Source organism: Zootoca vivipara, chromosome 5 (assembly GCF_965207765.1).
Source record: "Zootoca vivipara chromosome 5, rZooViv2.hap1.1, whole genome shotgun sequence".
NCBI lineage: Eukaryota > Metazoa > Chordata > Lepidosauria > Squamata > Lacertidae > Zootoca > Zootoca vivipara.
The window spans coordinates 76,800,205-76,816,473 of NC_142588.1; the positions used below are offsets into that span (position 1 = coordinate 76,800,205).

At 44.5% G+C, this 16,269-nt stretch overlaps 1 protein-coding gene across 5 annotated transcripts in view; it reads right to left on the minus strand.

Moving 5' to 3' along the window:
- The window catches only part of VEPH1 (ventricular zone expressed PH domain containing 1), a 137,414-nt gene that overhangs the window by 89,063 nt on the left and 32,082 nt on the right, over positions 1–16,269 (minus strand). For all 5 annotated transcript variants that reach the window (XM_035133536.3, XM_088669119.1, XM_060274451.2 and 2 more), the window contains exons 5-6: positions 9,532–9,698; positions 4,907–5,116 (exon numbers count right to left, since the gene is read on the minus strand). In XM_035133536.3, the coding sequence (XP_034989427.3) occupies positions 4,907–5,116; positions 9,532–9,698 (377 nt within the window). The remainder of the gene's footprint in view (positions 1–4,906; positions 5,117–9,531; positions 9,699–16,269) is intronic.

Genomic DNA, 16,269 nt, shown 5'->3' on the forward strand with positions numbered 1-16,269 from the left:
ACAAGAAAGGCGTTCATGGTGAGTTCCGGCACCTCTTTTTCTGGAAAACTGCACATATCGTGGCTTGTAGCTGTTGATAGTCTTATCCTCCAGGAATTTGTCTAATCCTCTTTTAAAGCCATCAAAGTTGGTAGCCATCTCTGCCTCCGGTGGGAAGCGAGTTCCATAGCTATGTGCTGCACGAAGATTTTTCTTTAAAAAATCTGTCCTGAACCTTGCAACATGCAGTCTTTTGTACATAGGTTATGGGCCCAGGTAATCATCATGGGAGGTAGGGAGCAAGCAATTGGGAAATCTGTAGGTCTCACTGTTGAGGTTTAGGGAAAGCTGGTGGTCAACAGCCTAGCACAATAGCTGGCTATACCTGATGTTGGACATCTCCCAAGCCCACTTCAATCCCTCCGTTGCAGCTGTAAGGGGCTCTGCTCATACAGTCATACCTCGTGTTGTGTCCGCTTCATGTTGCGTCTTTTTGCGTTACGTCCCGCGGCAACCCGGAAGTTCCGGAATGGGTTACTTCTGGGTTTCACTGCTCACGCATGCGCAGAAGAGCCAAATCGCACCCTGCACCTGCACAGACGCAGCACTTCAAGTTGTGGGCATTTCACGTTACAGATGGGTCTCCAGAACGGATCCCATCCGTAACATGAGGTACCACTGCATTAGAATTTAAGCAGTCTTTTAGAACTATTAATTAGGATGGGGGGACATGCTTTCCCTCTACAACTAATTAATCTCCCCTTCAACGACTCTTTGAGCATCAAAGGGACCAGAGCACTGAAGTGTGTGTGTGACTTTGTGTTGAAAGATATTCATCACTATTAGGGGCTCAAGCAGGTTAGTTTCCACCCCTCTATTTTCCTTCCTTCCCTCCCTCATCTGATGTGCAACTTCTCTCTACATTCTGTGCAACTTAAAGGGCAGTAGTCATGCGCAGGCCTATTGTTTAATTTACAACCCTTTTTCCTGCCTGGCACAGGGCCACACCCGCTTTACTACCGTACTAGAGGAAATGATTGGATTTTCATATATTTCTAGATATTTGAATGTATAGTGTCAGGGAGCTCCCAGAGGGTCCGAGGGAGGAGAGGGAGGCCAGATCAGCCCCTCCTCTCCAGCACCACCTCTTCCAGCCGGGATAGGAGCGAGTCGTCCAATGGGGAGGAAGAAGGGGTGGTTAGAAAGGTGGGGAGAGGGCTCAGCGATGGTAGCAAAGAGCCCTTGCACTGCCTTCAACAGGAGGTTCAGAAGGGGAGACGTTGTTTCCAGTGCCCTATCTGCGCAGAGGGGTCAAGCGCAAAGAGGGTAGGCAGAGAATGGGGGTGTCCAAGTTCTTCTGTTGGGCTCATAACAGGAAGGGGCCACTCCCAGATTCTGCAAGTGACTGAGATGGATGTGTTTTAGTTAGCTCTGCACTGTACATAGTATGCACAATAAACTTGTAAAAAGCCAGGTTGGATTCCAGCGTCGTTATTCATGAGTAACCACCTCACACCCATTACATATAGCTTCCTACCCAAATACTTAATATGTCCTGTGGTTGTCAAAACTCACTCATCCCATTCTGGTACACACAGATGTACGCACCAGGCATGGTAAGATTGTTTATTCCAGTGGGTTCGGGTGAAAGTACAATCTCGGAGCTAAAAGAAAACACTGCCTTTAGTTTTATCCATAAAACAAGAAAAACTGTTGTGTTGCAGGGGTGGAGGAAGAGCTCGAACCTATTAATTTATGGTAGCTGGCAAGGGACATCAGCGAAAATTGGAGAAAGGTTTGTTTCATGATGTTACAGACAAAGCCAGAGTTGCCATCATTTCTAGTGATTTGGGGCCGGGTGGATAGGTAAGATATCTGTGAAACTAATGCTAAGAAGATCTGGAAAGTTCAGAACACAGAATAAACTATTCTGGTTGCTGTAATGTAGGCACTGTTTTTATGTTTCTTAAAATGTTTATCTTTACTACATTCCAGTCATTTTCTGGCTATAATCAAGCGTAGTCACAGAGCTACAAATCAGTCATTTATCCAAGGCTATTGTAATGCAGCTGTCAGGGGATTGTTGCGGCTACTCTCGAGTAAAGACGATCTTTAAGAGTTTCATTGTGCGTACTATTTACAGTGCAGAGCTAACAGAAAACATGAACGCCTAGTCCGATTCAGAACCCGGAAATGCCTGCCGCTTGCTTTTCGGCCAGCATAAAAGCCTGGGTACCCCAAAATGCCGCCGCTTCGCCCTACGTGTGGGCGCGCGCCTCAATTCGGGTGCCGGAAGGAGAGGTCTCCCCTCTTGCTGGCTGAGGCGGCACCTGGGCTCCGACTTCTCGCTGACCCTCGACCAGAGCAGTGCCAGGGCTCTGACGCATCTCTGAGCCCCTCCTGCAAGCTCTGTTCCCCATAGCGTTGCCAGGGCTCAGACCTCTCACTGAGCCCTCTCTCCATTCCGCTCCATTCCTCATTCCCTCCTCCTGACTTGCTGCTCGTGCTGTCGCTGGGCGAAGTGCTGGTCAGGTGGGGGGGGGGGAAGGCTCCCTGTAGGGAGTCTCCCTGACAGCAGCAGTATGCCGTTTTCAGCTCAACAGACTCTTTAACTGCACTGTCCCACTGAATTCGGTTGGACTTACTCCTGAGTGGACATTGTTAGGAATGCACTGTAATAGCACAGGAATAGCCACAGGAATCATAAAAAAGCATGGTGTAGCATAACATCCATGTGATAAAAGCATGGTGTAGCATAACATCTATGTGATAGGTGTAACATCTTCAGAGCAAATAAGACCACATGTCATGAGAAAACCTTCGTAATTTCAGAAAGTTAATACCAGAATATTATTTATTTAAAACTTCCATTTACCCGCAAGACCCTGTGCAACTCACCAAAGGACAGTTCTTCCTTCTAAAGTACAATGAAGATTTCTGGTATAAATACTACAAAGTATTTAGCATGCAGTTCATTCTTTCCCTTCTCAAGGGCTCAGGCTTAGGGTGTACTTCTAACATACAATGCATTAATAACAGTTTATTCAGAAATTAACATACTATACCACACTTGTACTTTTCCTGGCCAGACTACCCACATGTCTTATTTTGCTGTAAGTGAATAGTACTACAGTAGTTCCTTAAGCATTTAAACAGCAGTTACTGGTATTGGAAATATTCCCCTTCCCCAAGCCCAATAATATGGATAGATTATTCAGCGGCCTTTTATATTAATTGATATACCAGTAATACACCTTTGTAGATTCTTCTGAGTCTGGGGCTGAACTACCACTGGGTGAGAGGTTGGGCCATGATGCTGAGCCTGGTCAGAAGCCTGCAGAACCCGAGCCAAGACCCTTGTAGATGTCTTTCGCGAGACCCAGCTTGCCCTTGCACCTGTAGAACTGTTTCCTCTGTTTCCAATAGTCCCTACACAGATAGGTTGGATATACACCCAAAAATACAAGTGGGCTTGGAGTTTTTATCCGTCACACAAGTCCACTGAAAAAGTGCCATCAGCTATCAAACACTATACAGTATCAACAGAGGGGTTTTATTTTGAATATCCAGAGACCATGCTTTCAACAGTCAGCTGTCTTAAGTGGAAGACAGAGTAGGCTGGAGCAGATTAAATGGTCTAACAGCTAAATCGTAGGAACGGAAGGTATTTTTATAGAGTCAGACGCGACATGTGGTTAGAGGATAGATGCACACATTCACCATATAGATCCCCCGAGCGTGTTACATAAAACATTGTTTGTGGCTCAGACATGACCCGTGCAAGGAAAAGCACAGTATGGCAATAAGCATTCTAGACTTCCCTTGGTGCAGGTCAGCCCCAGGTCAGAACTGCTTCCTGAAGTGCCTTGATTAGAATGCTCGAGAGAACAACACATGAATGTGCAACACAGCATTTTGCTGTCAGAGGGCAGGAGGTAAACTAATGTAATCTGCTCTGAGACAGACTGTAAAGGGGGGGGAGACGACCCTCATAATATGATTTCTTATCCACAACAACGGTGTACTTCTCATATACTGATGTGGAATGAAAACATACAATAGCAATTTAATCTCTAGGTTATAAATGTGGGTGGGGAAAACATATTTCCCGTTTTAGGAAATAGTGTTGGGCCACATTTAAACCATACAATTAAAGCACTATTATGCCACGTTAAAGGTTTGCTGTTTAAGGGCTTTTTAGGAGACCCGTATTCCCCTTGACGCGGGTGGCGCTGTGGCTTAAACCACAGAGCCTAGGGCTTGCTGATTGGAAGGTCGGCGGTTCGAATCCCTACGGCGGGGTGAGCTCCCGTTGCTCGGTCCCAGCTCCTGCCAACCTAGCAGTTCGAAAGCACGTCAAAGTGCAAGTAGACAAATAGGTACCGGGAAGGTAAACGGCGTTTCCATGTGCTGCTCCGGTTTGCCAGAAGCGGCTTTGTCATGCTGGCCACATAACCTGGAAGCTGTACGCTGGCTCCCTCAGCCAATAAAGTGAGATGAGCGGCACAACCCCAGAGTTGGTCATGACTGGACCTAATGGTCAGGGGTTCCTTTACCTATTCCCCTTGAAGTGCTACGATTCCCAGAGCTCCCTGGGAAGAAGAACTGGTTGTTAAATGTACTCTGAGAATTGTAGTTCTGGGAGGGGAATAGGGGTCTCCTAACATCTCTGAACACTGTGTTCCTTCAGAGAGGCTTTATTAAATAGATCCCATCAAACTATCCCCAGCCCATTGTTATGAAGGCCAGAGGACTATTCCTTAAAATATGTTCAAAGTAGATACTACTCAGTTTGCCTTTGCTCTCAGTTCCCATATTCTCCTGGTAGCTGGTGATAGATTTACCCTTAAGTTCTGACTGCTGGCCAGTAACACTAAAGGTAATAAGTTTATGAAAATGTATTCCTGGCACATAACAGTTTCCATACCTCATCAACATGCCCAACCGCTCCATAGATCTTTGCAGTTTGTCCAATCAGACTTGGGAAACTCTCCCCAATCTCCTTCAGTATTGGAAGCAAATTGGTCAATACTTCTGGTTCATAGTCCGATATTTCTATCAGTATATTTAGGATGAGGTCATTATGATGGGGATCTGTTAGGTGACCAGTGAGAGTAGGGATACATTCTTTGAGCACCTAAAAGAAAGAGGCCGAAGGAAATAGAAATGTTAATTTTGCAAAAAATGTCCTGCGTATTATTCTCTTTATATAGAATTCTCCAAGAAGTCAATGCAAGTTCAGCTCGGCACAAGGTATAAGGGTAGGCTGCTGCCTGAGGTTATACATTTATAGATGTAGCATTTCATAATTAAGGAAATCCTTTTGTGTGTTTAAAGGAAGAAGAAAAACACAGAAAATTCTCAAGTTTCTCCCCTTAGACTAGTATGAAGTTTTATTGATTTAAAAGAAGTTGGAATTATCCAAAGACACAGTAAATGAAGGAATTACAGAAAATCCCATGGTCCCCAAGGAATCCTTAAAAACCTAGGTCTGATGCCTAGAGCAAAGAATGACTCTGAGCTGGCTTAAATCAGTGTCAGTCCATATGCAGCAATGAAAGGACACAGATTCACAACGGCAAGGGCTAAGAATGATTCACAACGGCAAGGACACAGATTCGCAACGGCAAGGACTAAGAACATGAGAAATAAGCATCATACCGTGTTTCTCCCAAAATAAGACGGGCCTAAAAAATAAGACATGGCATGATTTTTTAACGGCAAAAAATATAAGACATCCCCCCAAAATAAGACGTGTTGGGGTACCGGTACCCTACCGTGATGAAGCAGGTCTGGATGGCGCTTCCGTAAGGAACAGGAAAAGGGAGATGCCTTTCCTGTCAGGAAGCGGATGCGCAACGTGCGCCACATGGAGCGCAGACGGACCGGGAGCCGGGAGAAGCTGCAGCACGCGCCACGCAGAGCCTCAACCCAGCAGGACCCTGCGCGATCCGCAGCTCGCACCGCGCCAAGCCCTGACCCAGCGGGACCAGCAAGGGCAGCAGCGCGCGCTTTTCTGAGCCCTGACCCAGCGGGAGCCGGCAAAGGCAGCAGCGCGCGCGCCCTGCCGAGCCCTGAACTGCCGAGCCCTGCCGACTGAACTGAGCGGCAGCCGGCAAAAGCAGTAGCGCGCGCGCCCTGCCAAGCCCCAACAGAGCAGGAGCCGGCAAAGCCAGCGGCGCGCGCGCCCTGCGGACCCCTGAACTGCCGAGCCCTGCCGACTGAACTGAGTGGGAGCCGGCAAAAGCAGTTGCGCGCGCGCCCTGCCAAGCCCCGACAGAGCGGGAGCCGGCAAAGCCAGCGGCGCGCGCGCCCTGCCGACCCCTGAACTGCGGACCCCTGAACTGCCGAGCCCTGCCGACTGAACTGAGCGGGAGCCGGCAAAAGCAGTAGCGTGCGCGCCCTGCCAAGCCCCAACAGAGCGGGAGCCGGCAAAGCCAGCGGCGCGCTGTGCCGAGCCCCGACAGAGCTTAATAAAAAAAAAAAAGACATCCCCTGAAAATAAGCCGTGGTGTGTTTTTTTTGCAAGAAAAATAAATATAAGACGTGTCTTATTTTAGGAGAAACACGGTACCACTGTATCAACTTTCAAAACAGGGCACATTGGCATGGCTTGGACAATCATTTGAGGCTTCATAAATCATAGCATATGAAGCTGGGAACAAACATCAGCACCAATCAAACTTCCCTGCCTTCTCCCTTCCTCCTGTTGCACTCTGGGTTCAACACAAAGAACATGGCTTGTAATAAGATAGAGGTCTCTGTTATGTACTGCTCTGGACTGCTCATTAACCAATCAGGAAAAGAAGTGTATGATGGAGAGAGGAGGAGGAGGAGAGTTCCCACTCCGGATACTTGCGCCTGGCTTAATAAACTGTATTATTTGAAGCCAAGAATGATAGTGGAAACCAGGCTATATTTGCAATAAAAGGGCAGCACTGTTCATCTGATGGCCCAAGAAATGTAATTAAAGTATGGAAACTTGAAATGCCTTGATGGAACTATTCTGGCAATGTATTAACGTGGTTTTGTATGTAAGAGTTCTGCAAAATCAAAGGTCCAGACATCTTCCTTTTTTCTTAAAAGACCTTTGCTGCTAGATCCTGAAACTTAGTGGTATCTGTTTGATTCCATCCTCACAACGGCCCTGTGAAGTAGGCTGGGCTAAAATATGGTAAGGTGCCTAAAGTTCCTATTAGCTTCTGAATGAATCTAGACCTCCCTTGTCCAAGTCCAGCTTCTTATATGCTATATATACCATACAGCTGCTTCAAATTTTAAATTGCTTGGTGGTGGATTTTTGTTTAGTTTTTTTGAAATGTCAGATGACATTTTTACAGAGCAGATCCCAAAGAGTCCCTGTAGTGTTGCAAACAGACATTAACAAGAGAATGGAGATTATGTTGAAAAGTTATCACATGACCTAGGCTCCAAACAAAGGCTAAAATGGGCCTCATCAGGCTAGAAAGTTTCTTTTATAGGAGGAGTTATATTTCCTCTGCAACTATATATTTTGAGAAGGTTCCATTGTACGTACTGAAAGGTGGATATTAAATTCTTGGCTGTTGCAGTTTTTTTGTTTTTTTTACAAAGACTGCTGGAATTTATACTCTGCAAACTAGGTATCCTTGAAGCTTGTTATAATGCCCTATATCTCATAAACATCCTTGTGAACCATATCTGAAACATTCAATGTTTCCACTGTGTTTATTTTGCTTCTTCAAATTCAGGCAAATTTTCACTGTAACCTGGTTCTAAAAACTACTGAAGCCTTTTAAAAACACCTTTATCTTTGCAGATTGAGCTGCAATAACTGAGTAAGGACTTCTTAAAGTATTAAGAAGCTTTAATCAGAAGATGGCTTGATTATGACAGGCATCCCTATGTCCCTTTTCTCCTCAAATTGGAAGGCAACAAAGTCAATCTTGATCATTTTGATACTTTTATGCACATCCCATTAAATCTCTTCTGATCCACTGAAGGGCCTAATTGGCTCAATTCTCCATCAACATTGATTGTGATGACGTCACTCATCATGCCAATAACATTTTGGAAACCAGTGACAGTTATTTGGTGGAATTCACTGAACTTTTACCCAACTCTCTTCTGCAAATTCATACTTGCTGCAATTCGTCAACTTGCAAGAACTAAATGAATGGAAAGCCTTTATTTTTGCAGAATTATACAGTCTACCTCCAACTCAGTGCAGGATGCTGCAGAGGGTCATTACAAAGACGCAATTAGTATTGTCGTAAACATATGTAAATATATGTGGTTGAGGTTATGCAAATGCGTCTAAATTTAGTTAAACTTCTGCATAAATAAATAAATAAATATGTCGTATACATACACACACACACCTTCCTCAGATTAATAAAGCAGAAAAGAGCTCTTACTACTTCAATTTTTCTAGTGTTTATGCAGCTTCAAAGCAAGAAAGGGCTTTATGGCCAGGGCAAGGATCCATTTATACCAGGGGTCAGCAAACATTTTCAGCAGGGGACCAGTCCACTGTCCCTCAGACCTTGTGGGTGGGCCAGACTATATTTTTGGGATGAAAATGAACAAATTCCTATGCCCCACAAATAACCCAGAGACGCATTTTAAATAAAAGCACACATTCTACTCATGTAAAAACACGCTGATTCCCGGACCGTCCGCGGGCCAGATTTAGAAGGCAATTGGGCCGGATCCGACCCCCGGGCCTTAGTTTGCCTACCCATCCCATGATTTATACCCTTCTAAGGCAGGGCTGGGAGGCCAGTGGTGCTCCAGATGTTGTGGGACCCCGACTCCCATCAGTCCCAGCCAGCATGCTCAGTGGTCAGGGATGGCAGGAACTGAAGTCCAGCAACATCTGCAGGGCTGTAAGTTCATGAACCCCATTCTAAGGCCACCTGTTTATGTTTGTGTGCATAGTCTCAGGTGCGCAAAATAAGTGTTATAATTGGACAGATAATTATAAGCAGCAAACAGGCTGAGTAAAGGCAGCATCACCTAGTGTTTACCACACTGGAGTGAAGTCCTGGAGAGAGGGAGGGCTTACGCCAGCGTACAAAATTCCAGCACTCAGGATGGGAGGGCATAGTCACACGGTGTGTGCAAAGAGCTGCAATTCTGCCAGAGAGAGTACATTTTCCTGCTTCCCCCTCTTTGTGCCTAATCTCTAAACTGTTTGTGAACTCAGCAAGCTCTAAATGAAAGTTTAGGGTTCAAGGGGCACTACTTGAAAGGAAATACATTGGACGGGCAAACAGAATCTTTGTGCCTACTTCTCTGCAGGAGGGCCTAATAACATGGGAAACCTGATTGCGCTGAAAAAGTATTTACCATATTTTCCCATCTATAAAACGCCCCCCCCCCCATGTATAAGACTCAGATTGAAGAAAATGGGGCAGATGTATCCGTGTATAAGATGCCCCCTAATTTTTGACATTGTTTTTTAGGGGGGGAAACTAGTCTTATACATGGGAAAATACGGTAAATTACAGACTCCCTTGAATGAACGGTCGCATACATTAAGCTGGAAAAATATGAATTAATAAGTGTTACCTCTGGTTGTTTTTTCTTTGCAACTATAAGCAAAAGCCGTAAAAGGTGCTGCTGTTCAGGCTGCTCCAGATGAGACATCAGCGATACCAGATCCTTCAGGTGGCTGTTAATTGGCTGTGATTGCTTTTCATACAAGCAGGGTAATACGCGTAGCAACATTGCGTTCCCTATCGAGAAAACGAGAATGGATGAATAAGAGAGAGCCAGCATGGTCTGCCTTGCCAGCAAGTCCCTCCCTTCACAACATCTCTCAAAGCGAAGAGATAAAGTAATAATGGAATCGGCATTTTATTACCCATGATTTCTAGGGAGGAGATTTGTGAAAACTGGTGCTTGTGTCGAAACATATGGCACAACAAAAGGAAAATACACATTGCATCAAGAAATCAAAACATTATCTAATGTGGAATGCGGCTAAGTGAGGCAACATGGCCTTGTGCATAAAGCAAGCTGCTTAGATTTTCAATAAATAAATAAATCGATATTTAATTGAGCACTAAACCACTGCAAAGGTTACTGCTAAACAAGCATGAAAAGGAAGACAAACCAATGGATTTTAGCTACCCCCTCCCCATTTGTTGGATTTTTTTTTAAGAAAACCAAATTAAAAGGAGGTCTGGAAACAATATTTGGTTTTTAAATGTATAAAATTAGCAAAAAGGTAAACTGAAATACAACCAGTTAGGATGCAATTTCTGGGGACTAGGGAGTTGCTCAAGCATGGAAAATGAAAGAGAACAACCAGGACAAAAAAAATAAAAATAAAAATTCTCACACACAGTTTTGAAGAGTGTGTTTGAAGATGTGCGTGCACAATTTAATTTGAAGCCAGGCTTCACAGAGAAATCTATAACATGAAACATTGTACAAGCTGGGCCTGGAGTGATTGAAGTTCCATGCTGACAGCATATGGGAAACATCTGCCTATCACTATATTACATGGTTTCACTCTCTAAATCTTCTAAACATACTGAAAGCCCCTATGGATTCACTTTCCAGCAAAAAAAAATGTGTGTATGCCGATCTCCTATGCTTTCTTTCATTTAAATTTGCTCACTCTCTTAACGTGGAAGACAACCAGGTCACTCATCAGTTGCATGATAGCAGAGTTTCAGACTGTTTAGTAGAAACATCAGCTGTTAGGACAGTCTCTCACCCTGTAACTACCAGCATCTGAAATGCCATATGTATGCTTTGACATCTCCAACAATTAAATCACAACTGACTTAAAAGTCTATACTGTAAGGCAGGACCAAGTCAGAGTTAGCTTTATGGATGAAGGAGAAATTAATTTGGTTTGCATTTTAAAACAAACTGACCTAATTCACTGCTCCCAAACTTACATGCATCTTGAAATGCAGCTATCGGCTGGACGGCACACTTTCCCAAAGTTTGCAAAGCAGTTTTGGTTCAAAAAAAAAAAAAACACACACACACCAAAATGTGTGTTTTAAGGGGTAAATGTGTATTTGAGGCGGAAATGCAGTGAGAAGAATACATAAATTTCTATTTCAGGGAAAGTACACATGTAAAATGTACAGAATTTAAATGGAAAAATCTTCAAATCAAATCCTGGCTATCCCTCCTTGGCTACCTTCAATGAAATGTTTGTGCCTGCCTCAGTCATAATGCTATTAGTTGAAAACCTTTTCAACTAAGGTGCTATTGCAAGAGATGCCTAAGGTGCTTTTTTTAATGTCTTGCATTGCTCAGATGTTAATGTCAAATGCTGATAGCATGTCTTCTCCATCAGCTGTTTCTTCTGGAATATGGTCTGGAACACACTGGGAACAGTTGAAGTAGCCTGCTTTGGGTTTTGCATGTCATCCCTGCTCCACTGAGGCTGCAATCCTGTACAGTACCCACTTATTTGGGTGTAAGCCTCACTGAACTGAACGGGACTTCTTGCACCATGAGCCTCTGTGCCTGGGACCCATGGCAGGCACTTCAATTTCTCATTAAACAGATACAGTGCTACCTCTGGTTAAGAACTTAATTCGTTCCGGATGTCTGTTCTCAACCTGAAACTGTTCTTAACCTGAGGTCACCGCATGATTTCTGTTCTCGTCCTGAAGCAAAGTTCTTAACCTGAGGTACTATTTCTGGGTTAGTGGAGTCTGTAACTTGAAGCGTTTGTAACCTGAGGTACCACTGTACTAAACCACAATGTCTCGATAGGGGAATGTTGTGTTCTTCAAGCTTGCCACTGGTAATGGCGAGCTGCAGCGCCTTCCTAAAAATAAGTTTAAACAACAGCAGCACCCCAGCAGGCAGTCACAAGTGGCAGATTTGTCCCTCATCATTTGTCTTGTTCTTATCTTAAGCAGCTTTTCGTGCATGAAACACAGCGACATAAGTTGCTGGCATAAGTTTGGAATGATAGGGTAGAATTCAATGTAGTGCTAAGGCAACCAATGTAGTACTAATGCAAGGATTTCTGCTTGCATAACAAAATATTTTCTCATCTCTTCCTCCCTCCATGCTGAAGACCTTAAATCTATTCTAGGGGCTCCCCTCAACCCTCTGGAGCAGATTTGGGGAGGGCAAGGAGACATGCAGAAGAAGAGTTTGGATTTGATATCCCGCTTTATCACTACCCGAAGGAGTCTCAAAGCGGCTAACATTCTCCTTTCCCTTCCTCCCCCACAACAAACACTCTGTGAGGTGAGTGGGGCTGAGAGACTTCAGAGAAGTGTGACTAGCCCAAGGTCACCCAGCAGTTGCATGTGGAGGAGTGGAGTCTCGAACCCGGTTCCCCAGATTACGAGTCTACCACTCTTAACCACTACACCACACTGCAGGGGGAAGAGAAGGGGGAAAGTCTATTTGCAGAAGCAGAAATCCTGCACTGTTGGGGGTGCATTAGTAGAGTACCCTCCTCCCACCCTTTTTCTAGCCCTATTAGCAAAGGCACATGGATTCTATGGGACAGATTCAACAGTTGCACCACCAGGAGCCAGCATATTGAGTCCCACTAGCACAACGGAGCTTCTCTCCCACATTAGCTCTTGGAGATCATGAGAAGCCCCAGATCAAGGTGTGGGTGAAGGTGGCAGAAGATCATTTCATCAGACAATGAGAAATGCTTGCACTGACAGAGCAATCATAATAGCATGATGTTGAATTACACCCTATGTTCATTTTGGGGTCAATGGTGATCAGCAACTCAATAATGTGTTTCTTTAAGATGGTGTCTGTTCCTAGGAACCTGAACCAGCTCATTCGCCAGATGATTAGAATTAAATATAACCCATCGAGAAGGATATCTAAGTAGTACCTCCACATTAAGAGGCAGTTGTTGTTGTCGTCATCGTTTGTTTTCATTCCTTTCCTGGGTTATTTATGTTTTAAAAAGAAAAATCTCAAAGCGGTTAACAACCTACATTAAAGCATCAAACAAAACAAGCCAGAATGAAACATCAATGAAGAAAAATAAAATATAAAGTACATATTCAAACCAACACAATTAACAGGAAATTAAAATATTACCTTAAAGATTTCAAAATTAAACACCACAAAGGTCAGCTACGGAATGCATATTTAATGCAGCAAAGTTAACCAAAACAAATTATCTTAAACATTTAAAAAGAGAGCGTTACTGAAGGATACCAGATATGAAATGCACATTTAAAACAACTTAATGAGCAAGATATACTGTCATAAGCATAGAACGTATTTGCTGCTGTTGCTGCCAGTCCTGCTAATGCGAATTCATGGTGGGGGTTGCTGTGGAAGCTCAGGCTCGATGACCTGGGTCTCCACTAATAGAAAGCAAAGATGGTCTCTGGCCTCTTCAGCAGCCTTGGCTCGTGTAGTTGGAGTCAATCAGGGCCACACCCTCCATGGCCACGAGGGGAAAGGCCAGCAAAGCAGGGAGCAGGTCTCCCAGAGCTCACAGCCAAGATAGCCATGAATGCCAGTTCTCAGGTGCCAAATAGCGGAGGGAGGAGATTGCCTTCATGCTTTGCTTGCCAGATTCCTGGAAAACTCTAGCTGGTGGCTACCATGAGAAACAGGGTGCTGGACCAGACTTTGGTGTGGTTCAACAGGGCTTTTTCTTATGTTCCCAACTATGATTCAAATGCCTGCTTTAGATATTGCGTGTACACTCTACATCAATCATCTGTTACAAACAAAACTGTGTGCACACTCCATCATTCTGAAGAAACTTGCACTGCGTGACGAGTAACTTCTCACCCTTGTCCTCTTCCACTTTGGATCCATGCCCCTATGGGGAAACGAACAGCATCATCAGTCTTTTAAGTCTAGGAATGTCTGAGTCAGCAGCAGATCGGGAAGGATTTCCTCATAGGCCTGATGGCTATCACACAACTTTCCCCCGCTTCACAGCAAGTCAGTCACTATTGCCAACGCAGTGACTGGACCAGATGAAGGATGCTTCCGATCAAGAAAGCTCCCGGTGAGGCAGCAGAACCAACACTCCTCCTGGGTTTTGTGTTTTAATGAAAGAGCTCTATGCCTTAACTTATCAGGCCTCCATGAACTAGTCCACTCCTGTTTTAACTGTCCAAATTAGGTATCTAATTTTTCTTCACAATACCAGAATAATTCCAGAGGGGCTCTCTGGGATAAGAAGCCTGACATTATCATTACTCACCCATGTTTGTTAAGCCTCCGTAGTGATTTGGAGCTAATGATATATTTCATACTTACTACTAATAGAAAAGAAGTAAGCATGAACCTGGGATTTCCAAATTGGCTTCTTTCTTCTTCTTTTTTTAAAGAAAGCATGTGAACAGATGTTCATTCTTAAATCCAGAGGTGCCTTCAGATATAAACCTTGGAATGCAGTTGAGTCCTTGTGAATTAAAAGGTGCGAGGGAAAAGCTGGCCAATGGATTCTTCCAGGGGGGAAATTGTTTGACATGAATTATGAACATAAAAAGGAAGCATCTCTTGCTCCCCTAGCCCATCTTTTGGAAGCTTTCTCTTGATGCTGCTATGTACAAAGTACTTTCAGATGACCCAATCTTGCCCTGTTGTTGACCCGACATACTACCACTACTATGTATTCTGGCAAGATGTTTATCAGTCACAGCATAGATGATTGACATTGATAAAGGTTCTGGCAAAGCAGTCGCCCATATCATGTTTGTGAATTATGGAAGCAGGAGGCCACAGTTGGAAAGAACTCAGTTTTGCAACAGAAATGGCTAGACACCTACAGGGAACTACTAGGTCTTTTGGAGCCTATTTATTATGTTATCCATGTGAAGGGACGCCAGATAATTAAAGAGTTGCGCTGATGGCTCCATGCCCAACACTGTGCACGACGGCCCAGTTCTGCATCCCGCTCTCCGATCTCCATGTGCTAAGCGAAGGTCTGAAAGGAGACCATGCTGTAAACGCGGAGGCTCTTTCCTGTGATTGAGAGCACCTGTTGTTGTTGTTTAGTCGTTTAGTCGTGTCCGACTCTTCGTGACCCCATGGACCAGAACACGTCAGACACTCCTGTCTTGCACTGCCTCCCGCAGTTTGGTCAAACTCATGTTCGTAGCTTCGAGAACACTGTCCAACCATCTCGTCCTCTGTCGTCCCCTTCTCCTAGTGCCCTCAATCTTTCCCAACATCAGGGTCTTTTCCAAGGATTCTTCTCTTCTCGTGAGGTGGCCAAAGTATTGGAGCCTCAGCTTCACGATCTGTCCTTCCAGGGAGCACTCAGGGCTGATTTCCTTAAGAATGGATAGGCTTGATCTTCTTGCAGTCCATGGGACTCTCAAGAGTCTCCTCCAGCACCATAATTCAAAAGCATCAATTCTTCGGCGATCAGCCTTCTTCATGGTCCAGCTCTCACTTCCATACATCACTACTGGGAAAACCATAGCTTTAACTATGCGGACCTTTGTAGGCAAGGTTTTTAAGATGCTGTCTAGGTTTGTTATTGCTTTTCTCCCAAGAAGCAGGCATCTTTTAATTTCGGGACTGCTGTCACCATCTGCAGTGATCAAGGAGCCCAAGAAAGTAAAATCTCTCACTGCCTCCATTTCTTCCCCTTCTATTTGCCAGGAGGTGATGGGACCAGTGGCCATGATCTTGGGTTTTTTTGATGTTGAGCTTCAGACCATATTTTGCGCTCTCCTCTTTCACCCTCATTAAAAGGTTCTTTAATTCCTCCTCACTTTCTGCCATCAAGGTTGTGTCATCTGCATATCTGAGGTTTTTATTTCTTCCGGCAATCTTAATTCCAGCTTGAGAGCACCTAGCTACCCTTTAATCCTACGGCTCTGCTAACAGGTGAATGAGAGTAGGCTACGGTACTTTGAGGCAGCTTCTCACTTTAGATTTCTATCTCTGTCAGAACTATGCATTATGTTCCTCGTCTCTTTACACAATTCAAAAGTGACACAAGGGGCATATATATTGCACTCATGGGTTCATATCCAGTGTTATTTTTAATCGGTGCAGGCCCACTGAAAATACGGGACATCACTAATTTAAGTCCATTAATTTCAATGGGTCCGTTCTGAGTAGAGCTAATGGTTATAACCCATGTATTTTTGCTAGAGAACAAAACATTCCCACTCAGTAAGAAGCATCTATCCTGTGATGATGATTATAGAATTGTAGAATTGTAGAGTGGGAAGGGAAACTGAGGGTCATCCAGTCCAACCCCCTGCAATGCAGGAATCTCAACAAAAGCAAACATGACTGATGGCCATCTACAGGGGTGTAGCAAGGGGGGCCAATGGGGGCGGGGCACCCCGGGTTCCACTCGGC